This window comes from Hyperolius riggenbachi, chromosome 1 (assembly GCF_040937935.1).
Source record: "Hyperolius riggenbachi isolate aHypRig1 chromosome 1, aHypRig1.pri, whole genome shotgun sequence".
NCBI classification, from domain to species: Eukaryota; Metazoa; Chordata; class Amphibia; order Anura; family Hyperoliidae; genus Hyperolius; species Hyperolius riggenbachi.
In genome coordinates, this window is record NC_090646.1 from 217,941,944 (window position 1) to 217,962,889 (window position 20,946).

At 46.1% G+C, this 20,946-nt stretch overlaps 1 protein-coding gene across 3 annotated transcripts in view; it reads right to left on the minus strand.

The window, feature by feature from the left end:
* Positions 1-20,946, minus strand: part of MYOZ2 (myozenin 2) — a 115,793-nt gene that overhangs the window by 53,494 nt on the left and 41,353 nt on the right. For all 3 annotated transcript variants that reach the window (XM_068280535.1, XM_068280554.1, XM_068280544.1), the window contains exon 2: positions 10,798-10,885. In XM_068280535.1, coding sequence (XP_068136636.1) covers positions 10,798-10,885 — 88 coding nt within the window. The remainder of the gene's footprint in view (positions 1-10,797; positions 10,886-20,946) is intronic.

Consider the following 20,946-nt stretch of genomic DNA (forward strand, 5'->3'; position numbering starts at 1 on the left):
TCTATGCCCGGCTACCTATACTGGAGGCACCTATGCTTGGCTACCTATACTGCGGGCATCTATGCCCAGCTACCTATACTGGGGGCACCTATGTCTGGCTACCTATAATGGGGGCACGTATGCCTGACTAACCTATACTAGAAGCACCTATGCCTAGCAACCTATATGGGGGCACCTTGTCTGGCTAACCAATACTGGGGACACCTTTGCCTGTCTAACCTATACTGTGAGCACATATGACTGGCTACCTATACTGGAGGCACCTATGCCTGGCTACCTATAATGAGGGCACCAATGCCTGGCTACCTGTACTGGGGGCAACTACACCTGGCTACCCACCTAAACTGAGTCTGAGGGTGTTTTTTTGGGAGGGCGCACTGCGGTTTTAAGGCGTGCTCCAAATTGTCTGGTGCTGTGCGATCATTCCGAATCTGGAGGGGGGGGGGGGTCCTAACTGTCCCACTGTTTTAATTAATATTCATGAAAGGTTCTAGGCTTCATTTGTAAGTGTATTCAGGATAATGCACTCTTTCCATTCATTTTGTGGTTGTCATTAGTATTTTTCTATTATACATATGTAATGTGTCACAGAGATCTGTGCATTTGGCGAGATGTGTCATGACTTCAAAAAGGTTGGGAACCACTGGCTTAGTGAATACAACATTGAGATAAAAGACATGCAAATTAACAAACAGGAAGTGGGAATCCACCCTTGTGTTTGCAACATCCTGGTATTCCTCTGTGGCTTTGCCTGCATACTTTTTGCTGTTTGTAGCTGCATCTGCTAACACCTAATTGAGGACCTCCCTAGAAGTGACACACACCATCACTGCATTATCTGTCTCAGCATCCTAATGAAATGTCCATGTTGCTGCTTCAGTTCAGTAGAAAAATAAGAAACAGGATGCAAATGTTTCCTTATTATGGGTAGCTTTGGTTTTAAAGGAAACATTAACATTTGAGATGTTGCTTACAAGCCTGTTCCCACAAAACCGAGCTTTATAGTACGGTTTAAGCAGTGTACACTATGCAGTAAATAGGCCTGTTTGTGTGGAGTTTTTTTATTGCAAGTGTAAGAACAGTGAAGGAAAAATGGGCAGTGCTATCCTTTGCTCATCTCTTCTCAGTGCACGTTATCTCTGGTTTAACTCTAAAGAGAGCATTTTCCCTCTTGGCAGATTTAGTAAAGCCAGACAAGAGGTGAAGGTCACCTGAAACTGTCTCAGGACAGTCAAACCTTGACCAATGTATGGATCAGCTGTCAAGAACACCTGAAGTGACAGGGATATGGAGGCTGCATCAGTGGTGACTGAAACAAGCGTGCAGCAAGTCCAGTCAAACTTCATTCAAACATCTGATCTGCACGCTTGTTCAGGGTCTATGGCTAGATGTATTAGAGCAGTGGTCCTCAAACTAAGGCCCGCGGGCCAAATGTGGCCCACTGAGGCTTTTTTACTGGCCCCCCAAACACAAAATCTATAACTTATAGATGCGACCCACTGTACCTTTAAATATCGACTACCCACATATAGAATAGCCGTGCTGGCACCACCCATCCACAGAATATACTGTAGAAGTCAGTGAGCAGTCATTCGCTAGCTTCCAATCCAATTCTGCATCAGGTGACACTGCTGTCGAAATGGACAGAAGGTTGTCACCTGAGTATGCTTCACCATCTGATGCACAAAGACATTCTTTGGGCGCCGCATGACTGAATGGCTGCTGCTGGGAGTTCTCCTCCAGGCATAATTGGGGGAATCAATACCTAGATTCAATGTAATGATTTTCAACATCATTTTAAGTATGTTCCAGCCCCTCGGCAGTATGAAGTATGTTGACCCGGCCCATGACCGAAAAAGTTTGGGGACCTCTGTATTAGAGGCTTATGATCAGCAGGACAGCCAGGCAATTTGCACTGTTTAAAAGGAAATACATATGGCATCCTTTATATCCCTCTCACTTCAGGTGTCCTTTAAATGGATGATTCTGTCCTATGCAGAAAGAAGAGTTGAGAACGAGCAGGAGGTGCTCCAATAGAGGTCAGTCAAGTGGTATTTGGGCAGGTTTCCGGTGTCTAAGGACCCTTGTTTCCAGGCTAGATTTCCACTAGTAATGAACAATTATTTTGAGGTAAAAAGGATAATTAGCTGAAAGCATAACTGTATCAAGAGGGAGATGGAGGCTGCCATATTTATTTCCTTCTAATCAATACCAGTTGCCTGGCTGTCATGCTGATCCTCTGCCTCTGATACTTTTAGCCATAGACACTAAACAAGCTTATGCAGATCAGATGTTTTTGACATTATTGTCAGATCTGACAATATTAGCTCCATGCTTGTTTCAAGTGTGTAATTCATACACTACTGCAGCCAAATAGATGAGCAGGGCTGCCAGGCAACTGGTGTTGTTTAAAAGGAAATAAATATAGCAGTCTCTTTTACTGTTAAAAAATATAGCAGTCTCTATAATCTTTTCACTGCAGATGTCCTTTAACCCCTTGCTGACTGCTCCACGCCAATTGGCGTGAAGTCCTGGGGCGGGGTTTTGCAGGAGATCACACATGCCAATGAGCGTGCATCTCTGCTTGAATGACTGAGCTCTGCTCCATCATCAGTCTCCCAGCGGCCTCTAGAAGACTGTTTATTTACAGTGTACAGCGCTGCGATCTACAGTCTCCCCTGGGGAGACTCACAGAGTGATCCCCTCTCATAGGCTGATGCCTATGAGAGAGGATTGCTAGGATTGGCTGGTGGGGGGTGGGAGGGTGGGGTTAAAAAGGAAATAAAATAGCAAAATTTAAAAAACACTGAGAAACACACAAATAAACAAACATGCCGATAGGGATTAGAGCCCACTAACAGAAAGCTCCTTTGGTGGGCAGAAAAGGGGGGGGGGTCACTGTGCTGAGTTGTACAGCCCTGTAGTGAGCCCTTAAAGCTGCAGTGGCCTAAATTGTAAAAAATAGCCTGGTCACCAGGGGGGTGTAAGCCTATGGTCCTAAAGTGGTTAAGTAATCCATTATTCTAGACATATTTCTAACCAATAGAATACTAGCACAAACAGGGCAGCAGGCAATTTTAGGTAAGCAGGGACAGAAGGCACAGGGGGAGGGTATACGAATGGATTTTAGACTTCAGTCATACAATATATGTAAGTCAAAACATAACTTGACAATAAAGTCCGAGCTATATTAATATTTAAGAAGAGGTAAACGACACATGAAAGACATGTCTGACTCTGAGACAACTAAGAGTTCTTTTTACTAATTGCACCACAACTGTAACATAAGGGCGAGGGAACACACATACCCCACATAGCTAGACCTACACTTATAAGTACAGTATAAGTCCCAGTTATCCAGAACTCAACTAACCAGAAGTCTCAACCAACCAGAAGAAATCTTCAGCATTACTCACAGTGGTGAAGGCCAACTATTTAGGCTTCTTGTAGGCTCTGCTGTGCTCATGGCCCTCACAAGGTTAATATACTTTCAATTACTGTATTTTAACATTTAATACAGAGTTCATGGTGTGTATCCAGAGTAGGGGATTGTACTGTATTAACTAGGCCAATCTTTAACATTCAGTCTCAAGCAACCAGAAAGCACACTTATTCGGCATCAGCCAATCCCTGTGGGTGCCGTATAACGGGGACTCTCCTGTAATTTCTGGAGCTCTGTCTGCTTGTTTCACTGACAAAATTCTGGTAGGAAAAATAATCACAATTCTTGCAGCAAAAAAGTTTCTAGCATTTCAAAAGCAAATTTGCCAGACATGGTGACTGATAACCTGGACACGGGGCATAACATTGGGAGTCTTATGGCAGAGCAAAGCTGCACAGTGTTCAGCTGCAGAGAGAGGAGGGGAGTGGACTCGTCAAGTTGCTCAAAGAGGTAAATAAAATGGGCTCTGACTGCTGCACAACTATGCATGCTGATTGATATTAGGAGGAGGCGTGGGGGTCGCACGAATACCACAAAGGCTACCTACCTAATTTTGAAGGGTGGGCTGCTTAATACTGCCACTTGGGGGACGGGGTGTGTGCACAGAGGCTAGGCCAGGGGTCCCCAAACTTTTTCGGTCAAGGGTCGGTTCAACATACTTCAGACTGCTGGGGGGCCGGAGTATACATAAAATGTAGAAAACATTACATTGAGCCTAGGTAGTGTAAACTATTACCTATTAACATGTGCAGCCCTTATGTCTCCCATTTAACCAAATCCAATAGTATGCCCACTAACACAGCATGTGCAGATAGCATGTCCTGCAACACAGAGGAGAACTCCTCCCGAGGAGAAGCAGCCACTCACGTGGCGTCTGAAGAACATCTTTGCTACAGACAGTGAAGCATACCCAGGTGACAACCTGCAGTCCAGTTGGACCCATGTGGATGGGTGGTGCCAGTACTGCTATTCTATATGTGGGTCGCAGATATTTAAAGGTGCAGTAGACCGCATCTATAAGTAATAGATTTTGAAAGTGGCGGGTGAAAAAGCCTCAGGGGGCCGCATTCGGCCTGCGGGCCTTAGTTTGAGGAACACTGGGCTAAGCACAGTGCAGACTCCTCCTGGGAGGAGCACAGAAGCAGCCCAATGCCTCTATGTGGGGGGGGGGGGGCAATATGCATCGGCCAATGGTGTGGTGTGATCATTCCGCCCCAGGCTTTCCTGCAGCAGGACGATCGCACCACTCAAATGTGAAACTAGCCTCAGTAAGGCCCCGTTCACACTGCACACGTTGCCGTCCGGATTTCGGCAACGCATGCAGAAGGCAGACACGCACGACATCAGAAACTGCACTGTCTGATGTTCACACTGCATGCATTCCGGATCAGTGTGGTCCGCGCACGCATGCTGCATGCATTTTGTAACAAAAACGCGGCTGACCCATTCACTTTCAGTGAATGGGATGGGATCAGCCACGCAACGCATACAAATGCAGATGCGTTCCAAACGCACGGCCATCCGAGTTTGATGATGTGAACGTGGCCTAAAGATCAATAATATAACAAACAATTTGCTACCTGTTGCTATTAAAAAACATCCTGTCCATTTAGTCTTCAGCTCCTATAACTTTCTAATAGTCGTAGGATCCATGACAATGGTAAGATATGTTCATTTGGATTTCGTAGAATCGAATTTTCCGCATTTCCGATCGGAAAGTGGCATTTCTGATCAGAACTCGAAATTCAGCGGAAATCCGATTTACTGCAACTCGGTAATTTTAGCCCAATTACAGAACTCAGAAGCATTGGACCAATCAGAGAATGCAGAATTTTTCCACAAAAATCTGTTTTTTGCGGTAATTTTAGACCAATCAGAATAAGTTTTTCCAATTTCCGATTTTTTTGTTGTTGTCATTTTTCCATTCTGCGATGCAAAAAATGACAAATAAAATACACCTTGGAAATTGGAAAATAGGAAAAGTGGAAAAGGCGTAATTAGAAAAACAGAAATCGGAAATTGGCATTGACGGAAATTGGAATTTCCATGGAATCGGAAATGGGCATTTCTGACCACCCCTACAGAGGACTTTCTAGAATTCTCATTACTCTATATGTGTGACCAGAAGTGGATTAGACAGAAGCCCTCACAAATCAGGAAGTGTGATTTCTGGCATCCTATTGTTTCTAGATTAACCGCTTGGACCCATTCATTACACAGGGAAGAAGTGTACACATCCAAGGATGCCCTATTCTTCTATGCACATAATCAATCCCACTTGCACTTCCTGCCGGGAAACCACAAATGTTTCTTGCATTTGGATTGATGCTGATTTTAATGTATTTTCCTGGGAAATCATTTTTGTAATGTGTTCTCCACAGGTGCTAAGAACAACATCACCTGAACTCAATAGTGAACTCAAGGTCATGGAGGTGAGCACTGTATTGAAATGTTGACCTGCTTACCTATCAACAGCAATAATACATTGAGAATATGTTATACAATCTAGTACTATGTTGGAAAATAAGTCAGGTGCTTTGGTAGAATCAGGTTGCCATGGAGTGTATTCACTCTTAAGCCACATCCTGATGTGCTAAATAGTATGACTAATGATGAATCATTGATAATAATGCTGTATAAGCTGAGGCTGGCCGATAGAAAATTATTGGATACATAATAGGTTTCTGAAGGATAAAGTGCAAAGCAGCTGAGAGGTTTGCCAGTAATCATTTCTAGGGCTGAACTACATGGAAGATTAAATCTGTAGCTGAACAATAGCCATTTTTAAAGAGAGTCTGAAGCCATAAAAATACCTCTTTTTACTGTCCAGTTATCTTAAAGAGAACCTGAACTGAAAATAAAAAGTCAAAATAACCATACACAGGTCATACTTACCTCCTGTGTAGTCTACTACTCCATCTCTTTCTCCTCTCCTGCATTCCATTTTGTCCACTGTGGTCAATGGAATTCTCCATCCTCCATTTTAAAAATGGCCATTACCCCATAACAGCTTCCTGGTCAGCACACTGTTAAACTGTAATATCACCCACTTGAGCCATAGAGAAACATGGACATTACCTTGCACATTCAGTTGTAACTGACAGCTGCTGATATATAACTGACTTCAACTGGTATATTTCAGTTCTGACAAAGTATTGTCAGAACTGGAAGGGATCACTGTAAGAAGAAAACGGTGAGCTTCTGAGTGGAACTGACTGTGAGGTTAGTATGCAATATTCATTTGCAGCTACATCATGTGTTTATTTTAAATAATTTTACTTTGCTTTAGGTTCCCTTTAAAGAGACTCTGTAACATGAAAAACATCCCCTGGGGGGTACTCACCTCGGGTGGGGGAAGCCTCCGGATCCTAATGAGGCTTCCCACGCCGTCCTCTGTCCCACGGGGGTCTCGCTGCAGCCCTCCGAACAGCCGGCGACTGTGCCGACTGTCAGTTCAATATTTACCTTTGCTGGCTCCAGCGGGGGCGCTGTGGCTGCTTTCCTCTCCGAACTACACGGAAATACCCGATCTCAGTCGGGTCCGCTCTACTGCGCAGGCGCCGGAAACTTGCGCCTGCGCAGTAGAGCAGACCCGACGGTGATCGGGTATTTCCGTGTAGTTCGGAGCTGACAGCCGTCAGAGCGCCTGCGCAGGAGCCAGGAAGGTAAATATTACGTCACGGCTGCACGGAGGGCTGCAGCGAGACCCCCGTGGGACAGAGGACGGCGTGGGAAGCCTCATTAGGATCCGGAGGCTTCCCCCACCCGAGGTGAGTACCCCCCAGGGGATTTTTTGAGGTTACAGATCCTCTTTAAGCAATAATACCATATCTGATATGCCGCATTCCCTCAGCAGAACAATGTATTTAAATCTACCTCCTGGTAGAGGCAGAACTTTGTGTAGTAGCTCTGCCTCTGCTCAACTTAATCTCCACCTCTCCCCGCCCCTCTCAGTCTTCTTTCACTGAGAGGGGCAGGTAAAGGTGGAGATCGGCGGAGATTGACTGGGCAAGGTAAACAGAGCCGATATTTAGAAAACATTGCATTCCGTGCATCTAGGGCATGAAGCACTGGCGCACTAGATGATGAGGTGGGTCACATGCCCATGTCAACCAATTGTAGGCTTGGGGGTATGGCTCGGGTGATGTCAGAATTTAACTCTTTGATGTTCATATTAAAGTAATGCTGGATACACACGGTGCGTTCGCGCACTCGATTTTCCCGTCGATTCCCGTCGATTCCCGTCGATTTGTTTATTTCCAACATGTCCGATTTGGATTTCGATGGATCGTTAGGTCGATTCGCATGCAAAGTATGCCGAATCGACCTAACGATCCATCGAAATCCAAATCGGACATGTTGGAAATAAACAAATCGACGGGATTCGACGGGAAAATCGAGTGCACGAACGCAACGTGTGTATCCAGCATTAGAGATGGGATGGCAGAGGGGACTTCTTCTTCTGCATGCTATCCTGCTCTCTACGCTTCCTATTTAGAATAATAGCTTCATGTCTGTATGCTGTAAATATATGTGATGTACATAGGACATAGGAAAGACTGTTTATACTCTGAAGAAACCAACATGTAACAAAAGATGCCTGGTGGAATAATTGTATAACTCTGATTGCTGAATAAATCCCTTAAAGGGACACTTAAGTCACAAAAAAAAAAAAAAAGAGGTTTTACCTGGGGCATCCCTCAGCTCCCTGCAGCTGTCCGGTGCCCTCGCAGCCTCGCTCCGATCCTCCTGTCCCCGCCGGCGGCTACTTCCAGTTTCGGCAACAGGCGCCGACAGGCTGGGAACGCGAATGATTCTTAACGTTCCTGGCCACAATAGCACCCTCTATACTGTTATTGCGGCCTTCCTTGCCGCAATAGCAGTATAGAGGGTGCTATTGTGGCCAGGAACGTGATTCTTCGCGCTCCGATCCTCCTGTCCCCGCCGCAGGGACAGGAGGATCGGAGTAAGGCTGCCAGGGCACTGGACAGCTGCAGGGGGCTGAGGGAAGCCCCAGGTGAGTAAAACTCATTTTTTTTTGTGACTTAAGTGACCCTTTAAAGGTGAAGGCGGCTGTCTCCGCTCTATCTCCTGTATGCTGTCGCTGTGAGTTGCAGCTCTAATGAGTTGCTGGTGCCGGAGTAAAAGGTGTGTTGTGCTGTTGCCAATAGCAACCAACGTATAGGTTCTTACAAAGTTTGTTTTTGATTCCTACCTGAGTAAAAGAACGGCACTGGATAGTATAGTATAGAACAGCACAGGGCAAACAGCCCGTGCTTTAAATCTGGCCTGTTGCTAGGTGGCTGATTCCTCTCCTCCCTCCCTGCAGAGAGCAGGCCATAAGAAGACACAGGGAGGGGGAGAATACATGGAGTCGCAGATCGGCGGGCGATCGTAAATCAGGGACTTTTTCTCCCCATTTTTTGGGAAGAAAAAGGGCATCTTGTATGCCGAATAATACATACTTTATTATTATTTAGTGTTTAGAGTCAATGCATGCCCATTTTGAAATCTTTTTCACCCTTTCCTCACCCTGATTTACATTCTGAGTGCTGTCAGGAGGATCACTACAGAATATTTGTTTGCTCTGTGTTCCAAAGCCAGTAGAAATATACAGATATAGAAAATGTTTCTGATGCAAATTTAGCATTTGGGGCTTTACTCTTCTATACATTTACTTGTACAGGTATTCTTATTTTTCTGTTCTTTTGCTCCAGTTGTCACAGCCACATATTTCATCACACTCGTGTGTGCTGATGCGTTTCCTGTATTGTGTCTTCTGCAGCTTTGGCTCTGGCGCATTCATGTTCAGACAATCTTTGCAGTTATTTCTTATATACGTTGCTTATTACATTACAACAAACCAAAAACACAAGGGACACTTGAAGAAGACTTTGGTTCAGGAGGAACCTAAGATTTTTAGCCTTGCAGATATTCTGTGTCACCTAGTATTCATCCATCCATGTCACCTAGTCCTCCGCCATGAAAGCTGTTTATGGGACTAACGCTAAACACAAAGATGAAAGTCAATCCCACTACAATATCCATCAGCTGTTACTCCACTTCATTCCATTTCAGCAGTTGTTCATCTGAAAATAGATTTTCAGCAGACAACTACAAAAGGCTCAGCTAATAAAAGAGAAGCACAGTACTCTGACATTGTATACACAGGGGCAGCACAGTAGCGTAGTGGTTAGCTCTCTTGCCTTGCAGCACTGGGTCCCCAATTTAAATCCCAGTCTTTGTGGTTTCCTCCAGGCACTCCGGTTTCCTTCCACATCTCAAAAACATACAAATAAGTAAATTGGCCCTAGACCAGGGGTCCCCAAACACTTTGGGTCGAGGGGCGGGTCAACATACTTCAGACTGCTGGGGGGCCAAAGTATACATAAAATTATTCAGAAGTCTTTGTGAGTCAGACAGTGAAGCTTACCCAGGTGACAACCTGCAGTCCAATTGGACAACAGTGTCACCTAATGTGGAATTTGATTGGAAACCAGCGAATTACTGCTTTCTGGCTTCCATGTGGATGGGTAGTGCCAGCACTGCTATTCTATATGCGGACCACCAATATTTAAAGATGTAGCTGACCGCATCTATAAGTAATACATTTTGTGTGTAGGGGGCCGGTAAAAAAGCCTCAGGGGGCCACATTCAGCCAGCGGGCCTTAGTTTTAGGACCACTGCTCTAGACTATGATACATACACTAGGCTATGACTGTGGTAGGGATTAGATTGTGAAGCCCTCTGAGGGACAGTTAAGTGACAAGACGATATACTCTGTTCTGTGCTGTGGAAGATGTTGGTGCTATATGAAAATAATACTACTAATCATAAACATCTAGATAACGTATTCACAAAAACTGCAATATAGACACTCATACAATATCAGTTCTGTGAAATGTGATACGATTAGGGATTAGATAAATTGGGATTGGATTGTGAGCTCCTCTCTGGGATAGTAGTGGCATGACTATGCAAAGTCGGACTTATACTTTTTCAGCCTCTAGGCCAAGTATGTTGGGGCTCCACTTCCATGTGCAGCAGCACCCCTCCCATTCCATGTGCAGCTCCCTCTTCCATATCCCACATCTATGTACTGGAGCGCTTCTCTTTCATGGACAACATCAGCTTCCATTGTCATGCATTGCCCCCTAATTGCAGTAATCTCTTTCATATGTAGCAACCCCTATTTCATGTCCTGGTGCCCTTAGGCTGCAGCCACCCAAGGCTCGGGCCTTTGTGGCCTTTCTATAAATCCGGCCCTGTGACTTTGCACTCTGTAAAAGTGCAGTGAAACATGTCAGTGCTATATAAATACTAAATAAGAATAAGAATAAAAGCGCAGTTTTTACCACTGCCTTGAATTTCCCTCATGATGGCCGATGCCTGCGCTTGTCTTTCTTTCTGCAGGGCACTGTGTGACAACATTCTGCTTTCTCCCTGAAATAGAAATGAAAATAGAGAATAAAAAAAGGAATCATTTGTAACTGAAAAGAGAAGACTTATATAAAGCAAGAGCCAAAAGTGGACAATGGAACTTGTTACGCTTGTTCAGAACAGCAGCAGAAAGAGTGGGGAGAATGTGTTCAGTATAGTAACCCACAATCCATAGATCCCTGTTTACTGCAGTAGTGTCAGAAACAATATGGATGTATAAATGACTATATGTTGTACATGCTTCATGCATTTGTGCTGTTACTGGAATGACTCACTCATGTGGGAAGTGTGCACATAAAACATGAACATTTCATTACAGATTTAAGCAGCCCATACACTCAGCCGATTTTCTGGCCGACCGATCGATCGCGATCGATTGATCGATCGATCGATCGCAAATCGGTTGGCCAATCGACCGATCGACGGCCGATTTCGATCGATTTCGATGGATTTCCATCGAACTAGCAGGGTGGAAAATTTAGGTCGATCTGATGAGATTGCTTATCAGTTTGCATTGGCCTTAATGGAAATCTGATGGCAAAAAAATGCCATCAGATCGAATTTCAACAGATTTCAAACTGAAATCTATTGGAATTCTATCCTGGTAAAAAATGTTCTAAAAACGCATCAGATAGATCATCAGATGCATTTCTTATCTGTCTGCTGCCAATCTGACGAGTGTATGGGCACCTTTACAGTGGTTGGCTGGTGGTCCCGTGCCACATAACATTTATTGCTTCCCCAATTTAACATGTGAAACTCCCAGTACTTTTTTCTGGGTGCCAGCAGAAAAGGATCAAGATGTGTGCGCGAAAAAAGGGCGCCGTGAAAAAAGGGCCTGGCTGGATAAGGATATGGTGCAGGTGTATAACGAAATCTGATAACAATAAACATCGTTGTCAAACTTGGTTAACAATAAATACCGAAGGCAATTAATATTAAAAAGATATTAACATTAAAAATCGTTACGTAGTTCAACAATACAGCTTATCCCAACCCTACTCTCACACAGAACTCTCCCCTGGTGGTGCCGAAACTAACCACTACCCTGGTGGTGCCTAACCCTAACCACCCCCCAATGGTCCCTAACCTTAACCACCCCCCCCAGTGGTGCCTAACCCTTACCACCCCCGGATGGTGCCTAACCCTAACCCCCCCAGTGGTGCCTAACCCTAACCACCCCCTGGTGGTGTCTAACCTTATTCACCTCCCTCGGTGCTGAATAAAACTAACCACCCCGTGGGTGGTGCCTAACCCCCCTGGGTGTTGCCTAACCCCAACCACCCCCTGGTTGTGCCTAAACCTAAACATTCCCTCTGCAGAAACACCCTTTTACACATAAAAACAATGATATCTTTGATAACGTAAAATCTGTACATACAAACAAAATAATATGATAAAAACCTATAACGTTGCAAGCTTCCAAAACGATAACATACTTCAAACACTTTAATTTTGTAATGTTCTTAACAATATTTTTTGCATCGTCCTTTTTTCAGCTTTTTTCGTCTATGGCGGCCCCCTTTTCGTCCACCCTCAGCCGGCGCCCTTTTTCCTGCTACCATCAAGATGACATGGGCTCTAGGCAAGATAGCAGTTTTAGCCCACGGCTGATGATCATCTTTTTTTTTTTTTTTAGTAAGATTGGGTGGGGGCTAACATCCACTAGACTTTTCCAGGCCCTAGGCAACTGCCTAGGTTTGCCTTGTGTATGATCCAGCTCTGGGTGCCAGTCCCACCCCACTCCACCCCCAGTCAAGATGTCTGCCAATTGCTCAGGGATCACCTTAGGCACTGAGTGCAAGGCTGCGTCCACTACCCATGTGAATGGGCTCTTAAAAGGAACTCAAGTTAAAGAAACACTGAAGTCTCGGAAAATACAGATTTTTATTGCAAAAAGCTGTTCAACATTATTGCCCCAACTAAAACGCTGCATCCCCGTGGCTGAAATCTAACTAAATCCCCCCAAACTCCCCTCGCAAAACCCACAACTTTCTTAGTCGTGGATTTTGCTGCCCCGTGCGCTTCCATGGGAGGCAGAGCTTTCAGCTGCAGCTCTGCCTCCATGCGCGTCTATCAGCACGTATCTCCGCCTCTCCCCTGCCCCTCTCAGTCTTTCTTCACTGAGAGGGGCGGGGGAGAGGCGGAGATACGTGCTGATAGACGCGTGTAGAGGCAAAGCTGCAGCTGAAAGCTCTGCCTCCCATGGAAGCGCCACCCGCAGTGTGTCCTGGGGAGTTTGGGGGATTTAGTTAGATTTCAGCAGCGGGGATGCGGCGTGTTAGTTAGGGCAATAATGTTGAACAGCTTTTTGCAATAAAAAGCAGAATTTTTGGAGATTACAGAGTCTCTTTAAAAGACATACATGGAGGTTGCCATATTTATTTCCTTTTAACTGCTTGTCGACTGCGTCACGCCGATGGGCGTGGCCGCGGCAGCAGCCCCAGGACCGCCTAACGCCGATTGGCGTAAAGTCCTGGGGCAGCAGTTTGCAGGAGATCACGCGCAGGCTGCGCACGCATCTCCTGATGGGGGGGAGGAGCTCCGCCCCACCTTCAGTCTCCAAGCGGCGATGGCCGTTTGGGAGATTTAGACGGTGAAACTGCCGTCTTTACTGTTAGTACAGCACTGCGATCAGCAGCAGCGCTGTACTGGAGACAGCCGTGTGACATGGCTGTCCCCCTGGGGGACAAGAGAGCAATCGTCTCTCACAGGCAGAAGCCTATGACAGCCGATTGCCATGATTGGCCGGCTGGTGGAGGGAGGGATTGTTAAAAAAAAAAATAGTAAAAAATATATTTAAAAAAACACGTAATATTTTTTTAAAGAAATAAACACGGGGGAGTGTGTGTGTGTGTGTGTGTGTGTGTGTGTTTGTGGGGGGGGGGAGGGTTGGGGGGAATCAGACCCCACCAACAGAGAGCTCTGTTGGTGGGGAGAAAAGGGGAGGGGAATCACTTGTATGCTGTGTTGTGCGGCCCTGCAGCTTGGCCTTAAGGCTACTTTCACACCAAGACGTTGCGTTTTAGGGGACGTTATGGTCGCGTAACGTGCCCCTAACGCAACGCCTGGTGCTCTTGGATGTGGACGTCAGAGTGAGCCGCGTTGTGCAGCTCACTCTGGCGTCCGTGATGCCATGATGCGTACTCTTGGACGCATGCGGCATCACGTGGTACCGCCAGCTAATCGCAGCACAGAGCGGCGTTTCAGGAAGTAAACACTGCACGTCACACCGTGCAGTGAATATTAATTAGCCATGTGCCTGGCCGACACTACTGGGCATGTGCGCACAGTCTAACGCGGCTTAGCCACGCATAACGCACAGCATGCAACACTTTAAACTTACGTGCTGCGTTACAATGTAACGCAACGTGGGCACTGTGAACAGCCCATTGATTAATCATTGCTGTGAGTTGGGATGCGTTACAGGCTGCACTAACGTGCGCCTGTAACGTCTTACTGTGAAAGCAGCCTAAAGCTGCAGTGGCCAATTTTACAAAAAACGAGCGGTTCGTTTGGGGGGTTTAATACTGTGGTCCTCAAGTGGTTAAACAATACCAGTTGCCTGACAATACCAGTTGCCTGTCTATTCTGCTGATCTTTCTGGTCAGTAGTGTCTGAATCTGACACCTTAAACTAGCATGCAGCTAATATTGTCAGATTTTTGTGAGAAACATCTGATCTGCATGCAGGTTTGGGATATATGGCTAAAAGTATTACGCAGGCTTTCTCAACCAGGGTTCCTTGAGTACTCTGCAGGGGTTCCTTGGAATTTTCTCCCATCATGGGGGAAGTATATTAGAGCACATTATAATAGGGAGTACTGTAAAAAGAAGCACTAAATTGGGGGTGAGAATAATTAATAAAAACCACTAGGATAAGAAGACAGTATAATGAGTGGCAGTGTAATAGGGGGTAGTGAAATAAATATACTTGTAAAGACCATGCCTCCTGCAAAATAAATGCAGAGGTTTCTCGAGATCAAAAAATTGTTTGCAGGGATTCCTTGAGATCCAAAAGTTATTTGCAGGCAGGGGCGAGCCTGGGCGGGTGCTGCGGGTGCAAGGCACCCAGGCGCCTGCCTCTGAGAGGCGCCGCCCGGCCGCCGCTCCCCCCCTGTGGCCGCCGCTCTCCCCCTGTGGCCGAAGCTCGCTCGCTCCCTATAGCCGCCGGCGCCGCCGCGTCAGACCTCGATCAGGCGGGCGGGCGCTAGGACCTAGCACGCCGCACTGATATGCGGAAGTGGCATCACTTCCGCATATAGAGCGGGTGCGTCCAGCGCCCACTTACTGGTCGGGTCGCCCGCTGATTGAGGTCTGAAGCTGCGGCAAGGTGAGGGGGGAGCGGCGTCAAGGTGAGGGGGGAGCGGCGGCAGTGGCTAGAGGGGAGGGGAGCGCTCCTGTCACTAACTACCTAAACGGGGACCCTATACCCCCTGGCTACCTAGACTGGGCACATATACCCCCTGGCTACCTAGACTGGGCACATATACCCCCTGGCTACCTAGACTGGGCACATATACCCCCTGGCTACCTAGACTGGGCACATATACCCCCTGGCTACCTAGACTGGGCACATATACCCCCTGGCTACCTAGACTGGGCACATATACCCCCTGGCTACCTATACTGGGCACATATACCCCCTGGCTACCTATGCTGGGCACATATACCCCCTGGCTACCTATGCTGGGCACATATACCCCCTGGCTACCTATGCTGGGCACATATACCCCCTGGCTACCTATGCTGGGCACATATACCCCCTGGCTACCTATGCTGGGCACATATACCCCCTGGCTACCTATGCTGGGCACATATACCCCCTGGCTACCTATGCTGGGCACATATACCCCCTGGCTACCTATGCTGGGCACATATACCCCCTGGCTACCTATGCTGGGCACATATACCCCCTGGCTACCTATGCTGGGCACATATACCCCCTGGCTACCTATGCTGGGCACATATACCCCCTGGCTACCTATGCTGGGCACATATACCCCCTGGCTACCTATGCTGGGCACATATACCCCCTGGCTACCTATGCTGGGCACATATACCCCCTGGCTACCTATGCTGGGCACACATACCCCCTGGCTACCTATGCTGGGCACATATACCCCCTGGCTACCTATGCTGGGCACATATACCCCCTGGCTACCTATGCTGGGCACATATACCCCCTGGCTACCTATGCTGGGCACATATACCCCCTGGCTACCTAGACTGGGCACATATACCCCCTGGCTACCTAGACTGGGCACATATACCCCCTGGCTACCTAGACTGGGCACATATACCCCCTGGCTACATATGCTGGGCACATATACCCCCTGGCTACATATGCTGGGCACATATACCCCCTGGCTACATATGCTGGGCACATATACCCCCTGGCTACATATGCTGGGCACATATACCCCCTGGCTACATATGCTGGGCACATATACCCCCTGGCTACATATGCTGGGACATATACCCCTGCCTTAATATGCTGGGACATATACACCTGCCTACATATGCTGGGACATATACACCTGCCTACATATACTGGGGACATATACCCCTGCCTACATATACTGGGCACATTTACCCCCTGGCTACCTATGCTGGGCACATATACCCCCTGGCTACATATGCTGGGCACATATACCCCCTAGCTACATATGCTGGGACATATACCCCTGCCTTCATATGCTGGGACATATACACCTGCCTACATATGCTGGGACATATACACCTGCCTACATATACTGGGGACATATACCCCTGCCTACATATACTGGGCACATATATCCCTGGCTATATATTCTGGGGACACTGGCTGTTTGTCATTATGTGCATTTACTGGTGAAAATCTGTCTCTTATATGCATTTGCTGGTGAAAAGCTGTCTTATTATGTGCATTTGCTGGTGAAAAGCTGTCTCTTATTATGTGCATTTGCTGGTGAAAAGCTGTCTCTTATTATGTGCATTTGCTGGTGAAAAGCTGTCTCTTATTATGTGCATTTGCTGGTGAAAAGCTGTCTCTTATGTGCATTTACTGGTGAAAAGCAGTCTCTTATGTGCATTTACTGGTGAAAAGCAGTCTCTTGTTATGTGCATTTACTGGTGAAAAGCAGTCTCTTGTTATGTGCATTTACTGGTGAAAAGCGGTCTCTTGTTATGTGCATTTACTGGTGAAAAGCGGTCTCTTGTTATGTACATTTACTGGTGAAAATCTGTCTCTTATGTGCATTAAGTGGGGAAATTTTGTCAGTAAAAATAATCTTTTGTCAGTAAATTTTTAGGTATTTGTCAGTAAAAAATAACGTGAAAGGGTGGCAACACTGGCAGGCTGCGTGGCGCAACGGGAAAGATACAGGCAGCCCACCTTGGGCTTGGCAGGGGGAAGGAGCCGACGTCAGCGAGCGAGAGTAGGGTGGCCGCAGGCAGCCATAAATACGCAGTGTGTGACTGCGTCGCACTCGCAGAGCCTCTCAGCCTGAGTTAGTCCAGAGACTAGCAGACTCGCAGCCAGCCAAAGCCAGCCAGGAGCAAGCCCATGGAAGAGGGGTAGGAATGGGGTATCACATGCATGCGTAAAGAGGTGGAAGGTGTGGGTGTGATTAGGCAGGACATGGGTGTGGTTATGTGGTTGGGCGCGGTTAATTTAACCACTCCCATAGGCGCCAGAGAAAATCTTGCACCCAGGTGCCAGGCACCCCAGGCTCACCCCTGTTTGCAGGGTTCCTCCAGGGTAAAAGGTTTAGAAAGGCTGTATTAGAGTCAGTGGATCTGCTGGACAGCAAGGCAATGTGCATTATTTGAAAGCTAATAAGCATGATGGCCTCCACATGTCTCTCACCTAAAGGTGCGTACACACATGCGACTATAGTCGTTTGAAACGATCATTCCCCGATCATTTCAAACGATGATCGTTTTAAAAAAAGGAGCAAACGACCATTAAGTCTAATGACAGACGAGCTAGATCGTTAAAATCGAACTATCTATCTTGGCGAATTTTTTCCAACGACGATCGTTTGCAAAAGTAGTACATCGTTGGAAACGGTCGTTCGTACTAAGCTTGACATGCGCATTTCACTATTTCTTCATGGAACTTTTCATTTTTATGCGCAAGAGCAATAGTTGCTTTACGTGATGTAACGTTCGTTCTAAGGATTAGATCCTTGCACACCTTTAAAAACTAACTTTACTTAGGTCGTTCTTTCATCAATTAAAAGTTGGTTCGTCGTTCACAACGAACGATCGTAGTCGCATGTGTGTACGTAGCTTTAGGCTCCTTTTAAGGTGCCCACTAATGATGCAATCTTGATTGTATAATCTTAAAATTTATGAGTGACTACCTAAAGTATCTATTCAAAGTACCCGTATTTTTCGGACTATAAGACGCTCCGGACCATAAGACGCACCTAAATGTAGAGGACAAAAATTAAAGAAAAGAATATACTAAACCATATACTAAACTTGGTGCATCCATGGTCCAGGGGTGTCTTGTGGAGCTTCCCTCTTAAGCTCCTGAGGTAACTGATGTAAGGCAAGCTCCTTAGTGCAGGTATTGGCTGCAAGGATTTAGTAAACAGAGTGCTTCCCCCAGCGCTCAAAATGACCAAATCCAAAAGACTGCACAGTATACAGATAATGTAAAATGCAATAATGTATCATGTAATACCTTTTGTAGTGTTTGCACAAACCAAATGTTCAAAGGTCTGGAGCAATGCATCCCTAGGTGGTAATCAGTGACCTACACAAGGGTGCTTACAAAAAACTGAAAGATCTCAGTGTAATACTGGATTCATTTTACAATCCAAACCATACCATCATCCTAATCAGCTTTACTCTATCGATCTCAAATGTAAGGACACAATGACTACAGTCACTCATGCAAACCATTGCAAAACTCATGCTAATAATTAGAGATACTCATCATAGTTGCAGTAGTCTGTGTCCCTTAATCTCAAGTAATCCCCGCAGTGCAGTGGGACTCCTTCCTTGTAAGCCACTCATCACCCGATGATCACCCTGTCTCCTGGCAGTGTCTGTGAGCTTCAACAGCTCCTGTCTTCCCTCCAATAGCGTGGGCTGCTCTTCCTGAGTAGCGGTACCAACCGCTGCAAAACCGGGACTGATGGTCACAAGCTGCCGACAGCTGACAGGTGATGAGCGGTGTACACAGAAGAATTATGCCGCATTGCCGGAGTTCTGCAACTACGGGGACCTGTGACTGTCTGTGTCGGTTTTGCAGAGGTTGGTGCCGCTATTAAGGAAGAGCAGCCTGTACTAGTGGATGGAATAGAGGAGCTTTTTGCTTGGAAAAAGTGCGTCTTATAGTCCGAAAAATACGGTATATAAACTCTGTTTACCCTTCTACTACATAGAAGATGTGTTACAATTGTACAATCAAGATTCCATTATTAGCGGGAAAATGTTGCACAATTTAATATAAGGATCGAAAAGGAGATCTGACATGTCGGAAATTATCTATCGAGCCATCTAAATGACTCAGAAATGGACCGTTGTATTCCTAGCATAACAGAGCTGTCTGAATCATCCTCTTTCTTCTTGAATCTGTGGTAATCTATGGTCAGTTACAGAGTAAATAACTAGTCATTAGATCAGGAAGAGAAAAGAGTGTTCCCAGTAGATACAGAGAGACGTTAGCTATATATAGTCATATCCAGTGCAGCCTTAAAGTGAAGCCGAGGTGGGAGGGATATGGAGGCTGCCATATTTATTTCCTTTCAAGCAATACCAGTTGCCTGGCTATCCTGTTGATTCTCTTCTTCTAATACTTTTAGTGTCTATGCGTCTAATATTTTTAGCCATAGACCCTGAACAAGCATGCAGCAGATCAGGTGTTTCTAACGTTATTGTCAGGACTGACAATATTAGCTGCATCCCTGTTTTTGGTGTTATTCAGACACTACTGCAGCCAAATAGATCAGCAGGGCTACCAGGCAAATGGTATTGTTTAACTACTTCAAGACCGCGTCACGCCAATGGGCGTGATCGCGGTGGCAGCCTCAGGACCACCTAACGCCAATTGGCAGCAAGTCCTGAGGCCGGCTACTGCAGGAGATCGTGCACAGGCTGCGCGCGCATCTCCTGCTTGGGAGGTGGAGCTCCGCCCCGCCTTCAGTCAGCCTGTTTTATGACCCTTGAAAGGTAGTGAGCATCTTCAGGGGTTTGGCAAGGGAAAGGGTGTGAACATTGGCAGTCCCATCAAAGTTTTGCTGAGGGGCCCCATGATTTGTACTGTAGTTAAGCTACTGCCTGGGCCACATTATGAGGAAACCTGGAAAGCTGCAACAAACTCATTGTGGGGAGGCGCACCAGAAAGCCGTGACACAGTGTGGTGAGATGTCAAATCACTGGTTTATGGGAAGATATGGGCAATTAACAATTAAGAATTTAAATAGCTCATGTAATTTCACATTGGCCTCTTTAGCTTACTGACTCATTGCCCTGGAAACAGTATTATAACACTCAAATGAAGAAATAGTTACATCTTTAATATACATTTAGCAGCAAGAAATGCAGCTTGCTCAAAATTAATATTTTTTTATTTTCTAAAGATGCTGTCAAACACAGCCAGCAATTAAAGAGTGGTATCAGCAACTGAAAGATCATGGCTTCTCCAATTTTAAAGGATACCTGAAGTTAGATGGATATTGAGGCTGCTTTGTTTATTTCCTTTTAAACAATACCAGTTGCCTGGCAGTTCTGCTGATCTACTTGGCTGCAGTAGTGTCTGAGTCACACCAGAAACAAGCATGCATCCAATCTCGACAGATCTGACAATAATGCCAGAAACCTCTTTTCTGCAGATGCTTGTTCAGGGTCTATGGCTGAAAGTATTAGTGGCACAGGATCAGCAGGATAGCCAGGCAACTGGCATTGAACAAAAGGAAATAAATATGTCAGCCTCTTGCTTCCACATTAAAAATAAAATATACCCTATGATCATTGTGATTGGCTCACAATGATCACAGGGTCAGGAGCCAATGAAATCAGCTTCTGACTGCCTCACGGAGCTCTGCTGTCATACTGGTAGCAGAGCGA